General features: G+C 38.9%; 1 protein-coding gene across 1 annotated transcript in view; it reads left to right on the top strand.

Moving 5' to 3' along the window:
• The window catches only part of LOC104832811 (cyclin-G-associated kinase-like), a gene marked incomplete at its 3' end in the record, with an annotated part of 23,585 nt that extends 6,293 nt beyond the window's left edge, over nt 1–17,292 (top strand). Inside the window, exons 2-7 of the mRNA XM_010569184.1 lie at nt 8,675–8,736; nt 10,069–10,128; nt 12,063–12,177; nt 12,617–12,759; nt 15,933–16,058; nt 17,203–17,292. Coding sequence (XP_010567486.1) covers nt 8,675–8,736; nt 10,069–10,128; nt 12,063–12,177; nt 12,617–12,759; nt 15,933–16,058; nt 17,203–17,292 — 596 coding nt within the window. The remainder of the gene's footprint in view (nt 1–8,674; nt 8,737–10,068; nt 10,129–12,062; nt 12,178–12,616; nt 12,760–15,932; nt 16,059–17,202) is intronic.
• Nucleotides 17,293–18,220: the final 928 nt, after the last annotated feature.

Genomic DNA, 18,220 nt, shown 5'->3' with positions numbered 1-18,220 from the left:
GGGGGCGGGGGACCCCCGCCGCTGCGGGGCTGGGCTGCGCTGGGCGTCCCCTCGGACCCTGGGCCTCCGCTCCCCCTTGCCCAGTCTCGCCTTCCTCGGCCGGGAGGGCTTCCTTCTCGGCAGGCCGCGCCCCGCGAGGGGAGGCAGGCCTTGGGGCGGCCGGCGTGCGGTGGTGCCCGGCCGGGGCCGGGGCTGGTGGCTTCCTGCTGCGCGGGCAGACGTCCGCTGGGAGAGGCTTGTCTGCCTCCCCGTTGCTGCTTCAGTTCGGGGTCACGGGTGCACGGAGTTAACGCAAGAGCCGCAGAAGGTGTTTCGGGAGGGCCCGGCACAGCAGCGGTGCGCGGTGTTGGCGGTGTTTGCCCGCTTCAGGAATGCGCGGAGAGCCAGCGTGTTTTGTGGCAACTTCTTCACCTCGCTTTATGATTTAGAATGCTGTCACCGCTTAACGCAACTCTCAAAGGCGCTTATGATCTGATTAAGACCTCATGGAAATACTGGATTGCATATGTATTTTTTTAAAAAACGACAATGTGTAATAATATGCAGAGGTCTAAGTTTGCCTGTGCCGTTTTGGGTTGTTTGGAAAACTGTGAAGTGCGGGAATGTATGGTAACTTTAAATGCAAATGTCAGGAGGCTGGTCTCATTCCACATATAGGCTTAGCTGGAGCGTAGGAATTAACTGTCTGGGCAGTTTTTAGTTTCAGTGAATTTTTAGGTAGGCATCATGGTAGTAGACTTGCTAGTCTGTCTTAAAATAGGTGCTGTGTTTGGTGTGTGCAAATTACTTGGAAATCTGCAGAAATGTGGATCTTGTTGCGCTTGTGGTCAGAGCAATTACTTTATTTCCTCAAGCAGAAGAGACATTGAAAGTTTGTCTCAAAAGACTGAGATGTGAATTTGTCCATATTAATGCAGTTACATAATTCATTAACTTTGTACAGGTGGGTGATGTTATTTAGGTTAAATACCCCAAAGCTCTAGTCAGAGATCCTTTTCATTGTTGAAGTTATCTTCTGTAGTTGCTTCTTTTAATTGTCTTGTATTTAAATAGTTTTATAAATAGATTTATTGGGGTTTTTTTGTTGCTGGTTTTTTTTTTTGCTTGTGTAGTTTTTTTGTTGAAATCTTAAGTGACCAGCATGGAAGGAAAATTTGATTCTTCAAGATTAGCTGCTTTGGTTAAACTTACAAAAATTGGCTTGTGTAAAACAACAGGACATTGGTCTTTACCATTGTTTTATCTTCTTAAGGGCAAATAAGTTGTTAGTTTAATGCTTCAGCACTTTTGGCATGTGATCTCAGACAAAACCTTGAAGTTTTTTAGGTAGTAAGTTGCATTTAAAACAGTACTAAATGTCAAGTCCTATTCTGCCTTCAGCCTTTACTTACAGTTCCTTTACAAAAGATCCAGTCAGAGTTGTGAGTGAAACATAAGCACTTAAGGTGGTGTGACTGCAAGGTGAACACTGAGGGAACTGGCTGGTGCTGCTGATACTGTGACATTCCTGCCAGGAGTGACCACAGCAGTTTCCAGAGAGCAACAAAGGAAAGGAAGGGCAGGAAGCTACGTTTGAGACGTATCTGCTGTTTAGTTCTGGGTTCTGAAACAAGTACTTCATACTTCACTCTGGCAGCAGCTTACTGTTTCCCAGGATCTGACACAGGCTTTCTAAAATGTAAGGGGAGAGATGCCAGGTTAGATGATATAAAGCAAAAGGGTGCATGCTTTAAGTCTAGTGTTCTTGCAAATTTATTTGTAGCCGCTGCTTCATGTTCTATGTTTGTCTCGTTATTACGGGTTTATTTCATGTTGTGTTCTCTGTATTTCACTAACTAAAATTGGGCCTAACTGCTTGCTTTTGCTAGAAAGGAAGACTTTGTAGCCAACATTGCTGGGCTAAAACAACCTTTAGGGCATATTCAGTATAAATATACGATACATATAAAATATAAAAGTCCAGCCTCTCCTGCTGTCTTCAGACTTGAATTTGTCTTTAGCATATAATTTATTTTGTTGCTCAAATTGCGTTTGTCTTTGAGCTCTGAACCTGTTTGACACCTTCTGATACATGCTTGCATAACAGTGGCTTATAAGCATTCTCCTCCATGCTTACAAATATAGAATCTGTTTTTGTTCTAAATGAGTTCTTTCATGCCAAATTCCCTACTAGAAAGTCAAGTGCTACTTTCTGAATTTAGATTTCAAATCCATGGTGAACTGTGTGTGATCTGCAAATGCAGAGGCATAGCCTTTTCTGTAAGGTCAAAGGGTCTGCTTTGGGTTTGGTTGGTGTGAACAGAGTCTGTGGATTAGCGTTACACGGTATCATATCATGGCGGCATAAATTCAGTTGTTCTCGCACCCTGCAACTCTTTCCAGCTCTGTAGCGTGCTGCCTGTGTTGGTGCAAATACACGTTGGGCCATGCTGTAAGCTGAGACACTAGCTGCACAGTTCATTTGGATGCGTTTCCCTGTTCATTTTGCAGAGGTGCCACGCTAGGGCTAGGACCGGGCTAACAGAAAACATGGTGTGCTGCTGCAGGAAGCTGAGAGCGCAACCGGGGAGCGTCGGGGGGGACAGGCTGGTGGTGATCTCTAGCACTGATACTACCTCCAAATGCACAAACAGACTAAGTGTATCACAGGATGGGCTGAACACGGTCTCCTGTATTTTCTACTCAGGCTTTTCAGTAGCTCACTGCAGTTAAGAAATTTTAGAGGAAATGGGTTGGGGCCTTTACCTTTAATCCCTACTTGCCCTTCACAGGTGTTGTGGTTCTTTTGGGTCCTCTGGTTAAGTTCACAGGCACAGTTTCACTTAAGTAGAATAGTTGTTGATTGTGTACCTAATTAGTGAATATTAGTAAATGTAACTATGTCACACTTTTGTGACAGAGAGCACTCTCTTTTATGGCCATAAGTCACTTGTCAGTCTGAGTATTCTGTATCTGTCTCCATCACAACATTGGCATCTGCTCTCACCAGGGTATCTGCACACGCGTAGTCCAGCTACATGTGATAAGAGTTCTCCAAACGCTTGCTAACATGTTCGGTTTTTATAGGGTTAGGTGAGAGTGGCTTAAACTGTAGTCTTTGTCAGATCCCTTGCTGTTTGTGTGAAAAGTATGTTCTTTTTTATGCTGACTTTCTGCTTCTTCAGTTGACATCCTGGATTGTCCTTCACCTTTGTTCAGGAATGTCAGGATTCCTATATTAACCTGTGCCAGATAGTAAGGACCATCTCAGTCCCTCAACTGATTCAATGATTGATGTAGCCTGCACATTTGACCTTGGGACAGAGTGAGGAGAGCAAGTGACCACAGCAGGCTGAACAGTAGTTTTCGGAAATTTCTTGTTTCTTACTTGTGAAAGCAGGCATATTTGCAAAGACAAGCAACCTTGCAAATTTGTTTTTCAAATGCTAGATGCTGCTGGCTTTCATTTTTGCCTTTCCCTTTCTCATGACTAGTTAAGTATGTAATGAAACAATGCATTACAGTAGCAAGCAGTTTTATGTTGTGGTTGATGTCCCAGTTTTGATGCTTCACTAGCTGACAAATAGGAAAACTGTCATTTCACTGAAATAGTCTGAAAAAAAAATCAGTGAAGATGGCAAGAACAGGACAGGTTAAAAATAAAAGTTTTAAATCCAATTTGATTTATAGTGCAATGAACTTAATCGATATTACGTGATGCCTAGGTTTAACTTGAGGGAGAAGGCAAATCTCTTGGCTGGAAAAGATGAAGTACTGACAGGACCAATGCCTGTGGACTGTGGTGGTGTAAAGACAAGTGTAGAGTGCTTGCTATTAAAGCAAATGAGGTAGGGTTAGTTCTTAATGCAAAGTAAGTCATGAGGTGGTCTCAGTGTGGGCCAGGAAGGTGAGGCTGGTAAGCTTTGTGCTCTACTGTGTTTCTCTGAGTCTGCTATGGGGCAAGACTGATTCCAGGACTGACTGCTGTACTTCAGCTACTCCATTTTCATGAGTTGTTGTGGTGCTCTGTAGTGAACCTCTTCTGTGTAAGTTTGTGTTTACAGAAAAAGAAAAACAGTTTTCTTCTGTGTCATGGTTTAACCCCAGCCAGCAACTAAGCACCACGCAGCTGCTCACTCCCTCCCCCCCGCCATTGGGAAAAGAAGTAAAACTCGTGGGTCGAGATAAGAATGGTTTAATAGAACAGAAAAGAAGAAACCAATAATGATAACACTAATAAAATGACAACAGTAATAATAAAAGTATTGGAATGTACAAATGATGCACAGTGCAATTGCTCGACACCCAGCTAGTCCCTGAGCTGTGATTCCCCCACCCCCCCTTCCCAGTTGCTATACTAGATGGGACATCCCATGGTATGGAATACCCGTTGGCCAGTTTGGGTCAGCTGCCCTGGCTGTGTCCTGTGCCAGCTTCTTGTGCCCCTCCAGCTCTCTCGCTGGCTGGGCATGAGAAGCTGAAAAATCCTTGACTTTAGTCTAAACGCTACTTAGCAACAACTGAAAACATCAGTGTGTTATCAACATTCACATACTGAACTCAAAACATAGCACCATACCAGCTACTAGGAAGACAATTAACTCTATCCCAGCTGAAACCAGGACATTCTGCCATAATTTCTGTGGCAAAAAATAATAATCTGAGACCCTTTCTGAGAGCTTGGGCTTTGTTCTGAAAATGGGACTATGAAATGCTACAGCAGTGAAAAACTAGTCTCTCAGGGCAAGAGCTTGTATAAGTATGTACATACATACACACTGGTAACCTGTATGGAGAAATACTAAGATGATTTTGCTGATATAAAAAGCTTCAGAAAACTGACTTAAAACCATTGACAGATATTTCCATGGGTGGAAATAACGAGTGAAAACACCCCAGATAAAACTACATTCTTTCTATGCCCCTAGGAAAGAAACCAAAGCAGTCTTTCTGTTCTTAACTTTAATTTTGTTGTTTGCCTCAGTTGGGTCTACTATACAGGTGTTTGATCATACAGGTGTGTTGATGTGGGGGTGTGATCCTTGACTGACATGGCTGTGTTGACTGAAATCCTCGGTGTGGCTGTAGTTAAACAGGTGAAACTGCTTTTTTTTTTTTCTTTTTTGCAAATTATATTGCTAACTACATTGGTCACAGGGCCTGGTAAGTCATGCCACCATTGAAATGGCCTTAAAGAAGACTCCCTTCATTACTTTTCCTTTTGTTAACCCGTGCTGTGAAAATGTAGTAATTAAACCAAGCATTTTGCTAATACACAAGTTGAGTCCTGCCAGCTTTAAATTTGACCTTAGCAAAGTCTTAGTTTGGACACTGCATATGCAGATTTCACCAGATTTCCAGATAATGTTAATTATACTTCACTTAAAGTCAGATAGCTATGCTTTAACCTAAGCACAGCTTGTATTAACTTTCTGTTGATAACAGGAATTTATCATTTTTAAATGGCTTGCATTGCTTAAAATGTTCACTTGTACTGCTAGGCCAAAATGAACATTTATGATTTTCCATGAGTATTGAAACTTACAAGCAGTATGTGTTTTGAAGTAGTTATGAAGTTGAATATAAAATTTCTTCAGATTCCTAGATACTAATTAAGAGGACTGAAACTAATTTTTTTGGTTGGAAATGAGATTAACTTAAATGCAACAAAGTAACATGATTCTGAGTGTTTAAAAAAAAAAAGGCTTTTCCATCAAGAAAATGAACTTGAATAGTTTTCATAATGTGGTTCAGTTTTAGGCATGTATTTCAAGATTATTTGGGAACTGAGAGAGAAAATTTTAGGGCAATGGTGGATATGTCTAGAGTTTTTGGAGGACTATGATGATCAGCACTTCTGTGAAAATTTGAAATATATCTTTTTTGAAGACTTACTATATAATCTTTAGTCAGGTAAACTAATTCCTCCTTTTACTCCTTTGTACTTACTGTCAACAGGATTAACCTTAGTGATAATGTGCAACTTGGTCTATATTGTAAGCATTTCTTATGTTGGAGGAAGAGCTTGCAGGAAAGCTTATCAGACCCGTTGAAATAGTTGGAAAGGTAGCAATGCTTCTAGGGGCCTTCTTCAGAGTTTGGATCAGCTTGGTTGTTAATCAAATATATGCTTGAAAATGATGGATTGAATTGATTTGAGTTAATTCTGATGCATAGGTGCTTTCACCTGTATACTTTCCAGGAGGCAATTTGATGCATTTGAATGAAGCACAGTTATGTTTTGGAGTGCATGTATGTAGGTCTGTGGACATTTGTGTTTGTAGAGGTACTAGCAAAGTGTATACTTGAAATGCAAAGTACACTTGCCCCATTCCAGCCCTGGTAGAAGCCTTGGCAGTGTACTCAGCTGAGCTGAGCTTGCAGAATAATTGTTCTGTAATCTGTGGTGCCTCTGTCACCATTTTGCTTGAGTGCCTTACAGAAAACTAACTGTGCAGTAATTTTATGTTCTAGAAATTTGTGCTGAGCTGAAGCCCCTCATTTTGTAAATTGAAGCATATATTTTCAAGATGCGGCTTGCAGGGTTACTAGAATAAAATCAAAGAAATATTTATCAAGATGAATGTAAAGGCTTTCTTCTGTAGGGCCAGCAGTACTTTCACTGTGTAGAATGTCTGTGGGATCTGTGTAGGGTGAAAACGTGGAGGCAGTAGCTGTGTGGTCCAGTGATTGTACACTGGTGTAGGGGCTTGCAACTCACTGGAACAGTGGACTCTGAAACCTGGGACATGCCTCTAGATATGAATAGGGAACTGGTTGGAAAGAGCAGTCAAAAACCATGGTTTCCCAGCACCCAGCTTCAGTGGAAGCATGACTCACAGATTTTCTTGCTTGTTTCACCAGCTCCGTGAAATCTGTAAACAGTAGTCACAACTGATTAGCACTGTCCAGAACCATGTGTTCTTGCATATGTTCTCATTCAGAAACTGTCTTCAGGTAATACTCTTAAGGTGGTGGTAAGTGTGGACTTCATTCTATCTCCAGCCCCTGTCCCATCAGTGCCCAAAATGCTGATTGTAATTGCTGATCAGAACACTTGCACTGGGGGCTTTAGAAAAGCTAAGGGAACTTCCTGTTGTGGGAAGTACCAAACCTGATTTTACGGCATGAATCAAAGTAAATGGATAAGCACAATGCATACATGGGTAGTGTATGGTGGGACTGAACTGCAGCGCTCGCTATCTGTTGTCTTCAGTGTTCTCATTGACTTTAACTCTTCTATGGTGCACTAGTTACTCTGCTTTGCTTGTCCTCCCTGCAACTGGGATCATGGTTTTGCTGGTTTTGTGTATAATTGCCCTTTAGATACCAAAAGGAAAGGCAATATCCAGGAGCCTGTCATTTATTTGTTTCATGTTGTGGATGCTACTGGCAAAGGAACAAGATGTGTGGGCAGTACTATTCAGGAGTCTTGGAGAACACTGTGATGGTTAATTGCCATGTAAAACTTTTCAGAGTACTTCTTGAAAAGCCTTGTATTTGATTGAATTGCACAAAGCAAACACTGTGTTCACTTCAGCCTCATATTAATATTCCTCATCTACAGAGAATGTATTGGGTACTAATGTGACCATACTGATTTGGATCCTGCATCTTTTAAAAAAAGTGCCTTGTCAACTTGTTTCTTTGTCTGTGGTGGCTCATTTGTTAGTTATCCTATTCTTAGACATTTTGACCAGTAAAATTTTGTAGTTCACCAATGTTTTCTGTCCTTATTCTCCAAATCATTGTAGAGAACATTGCTATGTAGTTCAATGAATACAGAATTTATATTATAGGAGTAGAAAGGCAAATCATTGAAGTTTGTCACTTTGGCTGTTACTCTACTAGAGATACTCTACAATAGTTGGAGAGCAACATATGCAACCACACTGTTTGTGTAACCATGAGGACGACATTCCCAGAAGAAATGGAAGTGATACCAGTATCTTTAAAATGGAGTAGAACTGTATAAATATGTTCTTTTGATGCAGTTAGATTACATAATATAGCAATTGAGGAAACTTACCAGACCTGTAACTTTTTCTCAGTCTTTTTCACTTTGTAGAAATGTGTACAATGTTCTTGAGCATATTGGTAGTATTCGATGAAATAGATATTCTGACAAAAGGATTTGGAAGGAAAAGTGTTGTATGGAATGACAAATTGCAATTTAGTAACAGCATCATCCTTATTGGAAGTGTGCGCTTCAGTGCTTGAAAACACTTTCTGCTTTTAATAGGAAGCCTGAAGCATGGCAATTATTCTAAAAGTATAAGGAGGTGTATGTTTAACATTTTGTCCCCCTTGGTTATTGCTATTTTTATAGGAAGCATAGCAGTGTAAAACCAAGAAGTAGTTTAATTAAAAACATTAGGTAATACTGGCTGTACTGGATCTTGGTTTTATAAGGACCTGCATTAAAAAAAAAAATATTGCTTCATAGGAAATCTGCATATGCAGACTAACAAAATGCAGGAAAGTAACAAACTCGGTGTGCTTTTGGTGTGTGTAAAAGAAAGGACGAGAGTATTTTAGCTCTTGTATGTAGGTTACCCATACTCTTGGTAAGCCACTGAAAAATATGTATACTTCTTACATTCAGAAAGTATCTAAATTCAAACTCTGTTAGATTAAAAAGAATTATTTGCCTGAATGTTGAAATTAAAACTGACTTAATCTGCTTTTTTTGTAGGTGGTTTTGCTTTTGTCTATGAAGCTCAAGACCTTGGAAGTGGCAAAGATTATGCTTTAAAGGTAAAGTGAATTTAATTCACTACAGGTATATAAAGGTCTGTCTTTTTGCTTGATGGCACTTAATCCTTGATGTATGCCACTGACAAGTCATTTGGAAAAATCCAGTATGATAAAGTGGTGTTTGTACCACGCTACCTGTATTTGGTCTAGAAATTCATGACCCTGCCCCCAAGCGTTCTGTTGCATGGTTAAAAAGAATCTTTCCTAGTTACCTGAAGTGGGGTACAGGAATATTTACACTCCTCAGGAGCAGATTTAGCCTACCAGTTAGCCTACCTTTGTATTTCCAAGGTGGGTTTTATCAGTATTAAAAATAATGCTCCACACTTGGACTCATTGATCAGACATTCAGCCTGGCACTTCTCAGAGACGGTCCTCTAGATTCTTGTTTTCTGAAGACTTATAATAATCATCTAACAGCTGAAAAACTGAAGTGTTATGGAAGGGACAATAAAGTGAGGTAATTTACTTTGTCATATTTTGCTGCAAAAAAAATTATGTCACTTGTGTTCACCGCAAGATGGCTTCATTTTTGGAGTAGGGATGTTCTATGGCTGTATCAGTATGAAGATGTCTGTCTTGGAAAGTGAAAAGGATGTAGTATGAGGGGTGGGAGAGGTAAGATGGCATTACACCGCTAGTAATTACTTGGTCTGGTCTTTTTCCTTTTCATACTACATCCTACAGTAACAAAACATGTGACGAAACCCATATAGTATGTGTTCAAAATGTCATCTAGAAGTAGCCCCATTTGAAAATATCAGATAAAAGGTGAACCATTACTGTGCTTCCTCTGTTTTATAAAACTGGTACTTTGTAGCAACTGCTTAGATTGGTTCTAGTGAAGTGTTGACTCCAAATCCAAGTGATACTGGAAATAGTAATGCTTGATTTTGCTGCTGATTACCCAGGTACCATTGAAAAAGTTGGGCTACATAATTTGGAGAAATTTTGGTTGGAGTGGATTGAAGGTTGTTCCTAAAGATTTGAGGCAGAAGATGAATCTTTCCTTGTCAGGCGCAATGCTGTAGCCAGGAGACTTTAGTGTTTTATACAACAGAAAACTGTCAGTACAGTTACTTGACGAGTATCAAAGGTTACTACTGCTCAGTTGTCACTAAACCTGAACAGTACAGGTAGCTGCAAATCTGGTGTTTTATTTATGGCAGTATGTCCAAATGTAGAATAAGCCCACTTTGTTTACTGCCCCATCACAATTCCTTAGGTTTTTGACTGTAGCTTATCCTTTCTGTTCTAGAAAAAAATACCTGTGAACTGTTTTTCTGTAAGTTTTAATAACTGTATATTGTCAATTATTCTGTTTTCTGACAGCGATTGCTATCTAATGAAGAAGAAAAGAACAAAGCCATCATTCAGGAAGTTTGCTTTATGGTATCCTTTTCTGGAACATATTTTAATGTTTTGATTTAATTGTCTGATATCAAACATTTCTGAGAAATGCAGGACTGCTCTATGGATTCAGCTCTTTCCTGCTTAAGAGGACTGACATTCTGAGGAAGGTGTGGGTTCCTGGTTTGTCATGAATATGGCACTGGCATCAAGCAAGTTCAGTTCTTCAAAAATTGCAGGAATTTAATGTGTGCAGATAACTTCTGTAAGTAATATAGACTTTGTCATGTACTTTGTCTAGCAAGAAGTGAAATTCTTATTTGGGCTTTCTTGCAGTCCTGTGACTGTGGTCAAGAGACCTTTTGACTATTCAGATGATACTTAGATCTTAAGTATCCTTCCCTTATATGCACTGGATTTATTCCTTTTTTAACTACTCAAAATTTTGTTTTTACTCTCAATGTTTCTTAATTTCTGCCTCAGATGTGTCTGACTTTAAAAAGTAATGCTGAATATTAAGGCAGGAATTTCAGTAGAATACATGCATCACAAACAAGCAGCAGACATTTTTCAGTGTTGTTGCTGTCCTTTTCATCTTCAGTGATGTTAGATGGTAGGGTATAATGTTATCTCAGAGTGTTTTCAGTCTTTGGCTTTAGTAAACTCAGTATTTGCTCCCCAGCATTTGTTCTAAGACCCTTAGTTTGTTTCAAGAGTCAGTGAGTAGCTGTGGTATGCTGTTGTTTTGTTTTCCACTCTGATTATTCAGCTTAATTTTGAGTTACCAGGCAAAACCACTGATCTTAATTTAAGCTACTCAGATAATTCTTTTCATGATTACCAAAATGTTTGGCAAAATCTTACACTAAACACTGTTCACTAGAAGTACACTTGCAAAGAATGGACTACCATAGCACTATGTATTTTCTAGCTACTCTTGACCATATTTTGCCCAGAGTAAAGAACTGAATGTTCTTTAGATGTTTTTTCACAGCTCAGGTGCATTAAAGCAGATGTACAACATGAATGAGAGTTAACAGTTGCTAACTTTCCAAGATATAACTGCGAAATGAAATTAATTCCTGCAGCTCTGAGTAAAAGGTTGTGAAGATACAAGATATAAAATAGTATTTAGGATTCATTCTAATTTCGTGGATCCAACTTGCCCTTTTTTTTTTAATAGGTTTGTTGTAGTTAGGATGTCTTTGCTTTTTTCTTTTCAGACTTGGTGAATGCATCTTCTAAATAATGTGTGTTTGTCTCATAGGCATGAGTCTCAGTATACGACCAAGGTGATGCACATCAGGGTTAACACAAACAGGCATAATGCAATGTAACTTCAATTGGCAGGAACTGAGATCACTTACATTTTACTCGCCTTTATGTAGTTCAGAAATGATACCTTGAATTTTTTAAATGGAAGTGAAACATGACAAAGGTTGTACTATGAAGAATTATTACTAATAATGGGTAGATAAGTTCCTCTGTCTTTTAGAGCTTTTATTTGTTTTGAACTTCATTTTAATTACTAAAAATTGAAACATAACGTACTTAATACTTGCTTTGGAAAGATAGGTGTTGATACAATAGCCCTTTCTTGATCAGCCAGCTCGAGAAGCAGCTGATAATTAAAAGGTCTCTCTGGTACTTCTGCTAATGCCTTGCAGTCATTGTCAAAAGACAAAAAGAAGTAACTAGGCCTGTTTTGAAGTCCAGTTTCTTCAGAGCCTTAATCACAAGTGGTTTTTTTTTTTAATGCTTTATTTTGAATTTTTATTACGTTACCTTCAGTGGCTTCCCTTGAAGTCTGGTTTGTTTTTTTTTTAGCTGAGGCATGGATTTTTAGTATTTTAATTGCAGCTGTAATGCTCTCTGTTGTTTTAAGCTAACATTTCATATGAGATATCTGTGAACTGCCGTGTTACAGTAGCATCAATAAACTTGGTGGTTGTCTTCCTTGAACATGTTATCTCCAGAAAAAACTTTCAGGTCATCCCAACATTGTCCAGTTCTGCTCTGCTGCATCTATAGGAAAAGAAGAATCAGACACAGGACAGGGAGAGTTTCTTCTGCTTACAGAGCTGTGTAAAGGTAAACTGTCTTTCTTTTCCCAGCAGTGCGCATTGCTTTTGGCAGCTGTTTTGCACAGGTTGCTTCACAGCTTAGAAGCTTAGAAAGCCTCTTAAAGATAGCATAGTTCAGTGGAGCTAGAGTTCAACCTCATCTTTTATAGGATAAGGATCATGTTCTTTGAGACTACAGTTCAACCTCATCTTAAATATGGGATAATCATTAAGTTCTTTGTGTTTGAGACAGTCAGAGGAAGGAAGAGGAGGAATAGTTCCTTAGAGCACCATTTCCTTTGGCACTGCGGTCAGTGTGGATTTGCCCTTTGCAGAATATCCACCTAATACTACAACTCAAGACTGTAAATCTTCCTGAAAGAGAAAGTGTTTGTCTGTTCATGCCAAGCTCTCAGAATTTGTGGTCTTCTGTGTATGCTTATATGAATTTCTCTGATTTCCTGCAGGGCAGCTGGTGGAATTCTTAAAGAAAGTAGAATCCAGAGGACCTATCTCCTGTGACACAGTTTTGAAGATCTTTTATCAGACCTGCAGAGCAGTGCAGCATATGCATAAACAGAAGCCTCCTATTATCCACAGAGATTTAAAGGTGTGTTACAATGTTTAAATAAAGGCTGAATTTAAAACAGCAAAGGAACCTGTGGGGCTGAATCAGTGTTAAGACTGTTGATCAAATACAGTGGATGCTCTTGAGTGTAGTGCTTACATGTATTGCCTTGCCAAGGCTGCTGGATGTCAGTGAAGGTCATCACTGAAATACTTATCTCTTCAAACAACATCTTTTCCTTGTGCTTGTGGTTAGTACTACTTGTACTCTATCTGAACAAGCTGACAGAAAAGCAGTATATCATGGTTTGCTGATTAAATTAGTCTTTAAGTAGTTTGCTTTTGATAAAATAACCAATTACGACTTGTGAGTTGCAGTTTTGGGGTGAGCAGGTTTTCTACATAGAAAAGAAAGCTTTGAATGAGAAGACAAGGTAATGTTTGATTCTCTGTAAAAGATTACATAGCCTTTGAGTGTGTAGTAAGCTGTTAGTTTTAGAACTAACAACTTGTATTGCATTTTAGGGCTTGTTTTTAACTTGAATTTTAAAATTTGGTAGGCATAATTAATGATAGATTTTTTGTTTCTTGATTTTGTGTTCTGTTAGCCTTTACCAAGATGCTATAGGGTTATGCTGTACAAAGTGTTGTCCCCTTAGAAACTTTGGTGATTTGAAAGGACTTCATCTGTGTTTGAATTTTGTATTTTGAAAGCAGGGATTCACCTTTACATGTACGCTATACCTTAGCTGAACAAGCCCTAATCATCAGTGAGATTCTGCTGTACTACAAATACATTTGAACCTAGTAGAAAGAGGTGGTCTCTATAAACATAAACAAAATAAGAGAAAGAAGATTCTTATTCCTGAAACAGTGTCTGAATTTCACGCATATGTCTGTTTTCTGCTTGATGTGATACTAGGTGAATATAAAAAAAGGAAAATTTGTTCCACCTTAAGTAAGCATGTACTTGATTACTTCAGGGAAAGGAAAATTAAACCACTTTTGGAAAGTAAATGTGTGCGAAGTGTTTTCAACACTGTTGTTAAAAGCTTTAATGTTAGGCACTAGTACAACCCCTTAATATAAAAAGTAGTTTTGATGATGGAGCACTTGTTTTGTTTTGTTTTGTTCTCCTCAGTACCATTGAGCAGGCTTCTAGGTCATGTCAAAGAAATTTTAACCAAGCTGGGATAGACCTTTCTTGTTGTTATTTTCTAGAATAAAATCTTTTATTCTTCATGGAAATTTCTATGCACCAGCCCTTAGGAAAAACTTGTAGAAAAGGTGCATCCCTTCTCTGAAAAGGGGGTAAAAACTGTTTACAAATAAATATACAATTTCTTACATAGCCAGCTCCACTGAAGTTGAGCTAATGCTGTAATTCAAGGTCTGTTTTTTCTTGTCAAGGCATATATGTTCCCAGCAGGGATAAAATATGGGAAAAGGCAGGAATTTGGTTTCATGTTGGTTTCATGTTACAGGGGCTGCAAAGCAAGATTAAATGATAGTTGTGCTGCAACAGGCAGAGACCTTACTACAATTTGGAGCCAAATAGGGTTCATTTAACTGCTGCCCTTTCCAGAGGGCTGAACTTAGGTCAGCAGCATAAAAACCTGTAGGTCAAAATTTTGAGCCTACCTCAAATGAGACCTGAGATGCTAGTGTAGCATTTGGGGAAGGGTGTGGTAGGGTGGAGTCCTAACAGGTTTTTCTCAATTATTTTGACTAAAAATATAAGGATTCATGAACTTACAGTGCAGCTTAAAACCAAGTTCAACTTCTTAGTGGTGGCTGTTTCTATCCTCCTGTGGTTTCCTTCTCTTGCTTGTCAGTGTAGTGCATTCTTTGCTCCTGAACCCCTTTAGACAAAGATTGCACTTATGTGTATGTATAGGACTGTAAGAACCCAGCTAGTTTCCGAGTTGTAGAAATTCTAAGCTAGATAGACGGCGATTTGTAAAATATCAGTGCTGCTCTGGTATTTCAGTTGTCTGAATTTGATCTTTTTGGGGTTTGCCATGCAGCGCACAGCTAGTCTGCATAACATAGGTAATAGAGCCTGTTAAAATCTGAATGATCAGCTGGAATGTTTTACGTTATTAGCAACCTTTACCAGTGCACAAAAACCAGAACATGTGTGCACAAAAGCTTGATCTCTGGTCTTACTGTGACTATTTTTAGTGTATAAATTTAATGTGATGTTGAATGCCCACTGTTCTTATTGTACATGGAGATAAGCAAAGGTCATCCAACAGAGAAGGGAATTCAGATTGCTTGTTGAGATTGATACTCTTATCACATCATTAACAGAGCTTATGTCTTCCTGCAGGGTAGTCAAAATTCATTTTATAGCAGAAGAAGTTGGAAGGGGCTTGTGTAAGGGAGGCTAGTAGGATGTTCTGAAAACCAAGGTTTTACAGAAGGAAGTCCAGAGATATGGTTTCAAAGGGAAAGGGAAGACAAACGTAGTTATCTGTAGTGTAGTGTTGTAATGTTACTAATATGCCTCTTAACTTTTACACCTTTTCCTGGCTTCATACAGAGAAACAAATTTTCTTTTTTAGCCCTTTTGTGGTTATGACCTCACAATACTGCTGCCCAATACCTACTTCTACCTTCCCCTTAAGTTTCTTACCCAATCCAGGAAGGTTAGACTTTATGAAGTAGAAAAAGGGAGGGATGACGATGAACTATTTGGGCAGCACATGGTCCTCAAATAGCTGGTTTCTGTCTCTGCACAGTGTCATGGCTGCCTCTTTCTGGGTGTCCCCCAGCAGCCTACTTCTCTAGTAGTGCCTTCTTGTTTTGTGTCTACAGCAGTCCTAACCTCCACTCCACTGCAATTAAGCTAAGTGTTCAGTTTTAAGCATGAAAACATTTGGATTCCAAGATGCTGCTTTTGCAAGTGGTCCTCTGGAAAAACTGGCCTCTTCTTAGGCACTAATGAGATTATTTTTCTTCCTGGAGTTTATTTTATGCTCTCTTGAATGTTTCCTGCTCATAGTGGTTTTGGTGCTTCCTTTTAAAAATTGGCTGTATTTCTACCATATACATCTATAGTACTGTCTCCAATCTTTGTGTTCCGGTAAACAACATTCTGGGCTAAAGTGAGTATTTTTTTATATATATGCACAAGTGAGTTGATGTTTAAAAGCATGTGTGTTAATGTACAGAAAAGACATCTTTAATTTATTATTCTACCTCTTTTTGAAGGTGGAAAACTTGCTTATTAGTAACCAAGGGACGATTAAACTTTGTGACTTTGGTAGTGCTACAACTATAGCTTACTATCCTGACTACAACTGGTCTGCGCAAAAGAGAGCACTGGTTGAAGAAGAGGTGAGACTATTTTAATGTGATTAATCTTTATATCAAAAGTGGATTTGTTTAACTGTCACTATTAATCTAATATTGATTCAGGGGTCTTCTAAGAGAACTGAAGATTGTTTCAGTTGTAGTGTTCGTAAAGCTTTGTTTTTGTATTCAAGTTGCCAGAGTTCAAACACTGTTTTGTAGCTGCATATACAAATACTGCTTCAACTTGGGAGTGGAGTCCATTCTGCAATCTGGTGTGAAAATAGAAGTGATTACTAGAGCTTCTTCTAACTGTGCTCTTAACAGGAAGTCAAAAATTGGTTATGGCAAAGTGATTCCCACCTTCTCATCAGTTTTTCTCAGTTGAATGATATATAAAGAAGTAGCAAGTCTGCTCAGCAGAATTTGAATAGGCAGTATTGCAGTCCCGCTAGGACTACAGTAATGGTGTTGAGCACGCAGTGTGTTTTTGCAAAGTGCATTTATTCTTAGTTTAGAGTTGAGAGTAATGCTGGTAAATCTAATGTAATACATCAGCTGGACTCAGACCTTTAAGTATGGAGAAATACAGTGACACTTAAAATTTGGGTGTTCAACTTCTGGTATCACAAGTCTCTGTAAACTCCCCCTGTTCTGGAATCCAGCATCCTTGGAGAGCAATCCTTTGTTTTCTGGAGAAGAAAAGATGTTGTACCACTGTCTTGTATAGTCTATGCAAAAAGATAGTAGAAAAGGTTTCTTCAGGGATCCTTGTGAACATAGCTTAACTCTTTGGATGTGTCTGCACTGTCATTAAGTGTGATGAAATGAAGAATACACACTAGAGCATGAATTCACTTTTTGGTTTATTGTTGATTTTCTGTATTTGTGTCCATATCCCTTTTTGCCTTTTGTAGAACAGTCGTTTTACTTTACATGCTTTGCAGTTTGGAAGGACTCTTGAATATCACAATGTTATTTGAGTACTACTGTCTTTATCCGGCCTTATATCAAAGCTGCTGTGACTACTACAGGATTCAATTGATGGCTTCTGCCTTGACAAGTATTTCTGAAATTTATTTTCAAAGTGAGAAAGCTCTCCATGTAGAATGGATAGCAGTTTCTTTGGTTGAATGCTGTTAGAGCTTATTATTCAAGTTTCTCTTTCAAGAAATTCTGTCTTCTGCAGATCACAAGGAATACAACTCCAATGTACAGGACACCAGAAATGATAGACTTGTATTCAAATTTTCCAATTGGTGAAAAACAAGACATTTGGGTAAGAAATCTTTCTCTTGCTAACTCGAAGCTGTTTATGTCATAGTGAAACTGATTCTGCAGTCTTCATGTTAATTTGTTGATTAAATAAATAAAGGCACCAAAAAAAACATAGGATAGACTGTCTTATGTCAAAGTAAACTTTAATAGTATGAACGGTGTATCTAAATATTAAAAGAATGAGATTAGTACTTGAGATTTTCTCCCAGATCCAGCTTGACTTCCACTGTGAGAGACAATGCTGAACTTTGACATTCACTAGAACTGTTACCTAGTTGGAGCTTGCCACCATAGAGCCAGAATACTTACAGTCCTTAGATTTAAATTCTTGCCTTTCATGCTCTGCCATGCATGTAATCCTGGGACAGCCTATGGCTGAGTTCAAAATGGTTATATATAGGTATTGCATCTAGATAAAATTCTGACAAGCAAGGATGAGAATGATGCAGAGATTATTCATGCTTTGTATAGAAAGGATGATAAACTGTTAACATTCACTAGAAAAATCTGTAGCCAGAATTAAAGGTAAGTATTAAATCCTTAGTTGTACCTTTTTTCAGTTGTGTAATAGTGTAATAGTATTGAGGTACTGCCCAGTGACTGTGCTTAGGGACTTAGTTTATTGGATCTTTTTTGCAGATACAGGTGTCAAGCTGTTCAGCTGTTATCCGTATTGGCGGTGTGTCAAAAGGCAAATTGAGAAAGTGTAATACCGGCGCTTTAGAAGTTTTTATTTGGAATCTCAGAACTTCATTCAGCAGGTCAAAAAGTTATTACTAGGGTTTTTTTGGTCACTTTGTCATGCTGCTTTTTTACCTGCTGGCATGTGAGCGCTCAGACTGACCCAGGTAGCTTCTGTAGAAGGGACTGTGCAGCTTTGGGGCAACATCTTGGGGAAATGGGCTCTTCTGTTGTCCTATTTTCAGCTG

Source organism: Haliaeetus leucocephalus, unplaced genomic scaffold (assembly GCF_000737465.1).
Source record: "Haliaeetus leucocephalus isolate CR32 unplaced genomic scaffold, Haliaeetus_leucocephalus-4.0 Scaffold263, whole genome shotgun sequence".
NCBI lineage: Eukaryota > Metazoa > Chordata > Aves > Accipitriformes > Accipitridae > Haliaeetus > Haliaeetus leucocephalus.
This window is presented reverse-complemented; position numbering and strand designations above follow the sequence as displayed.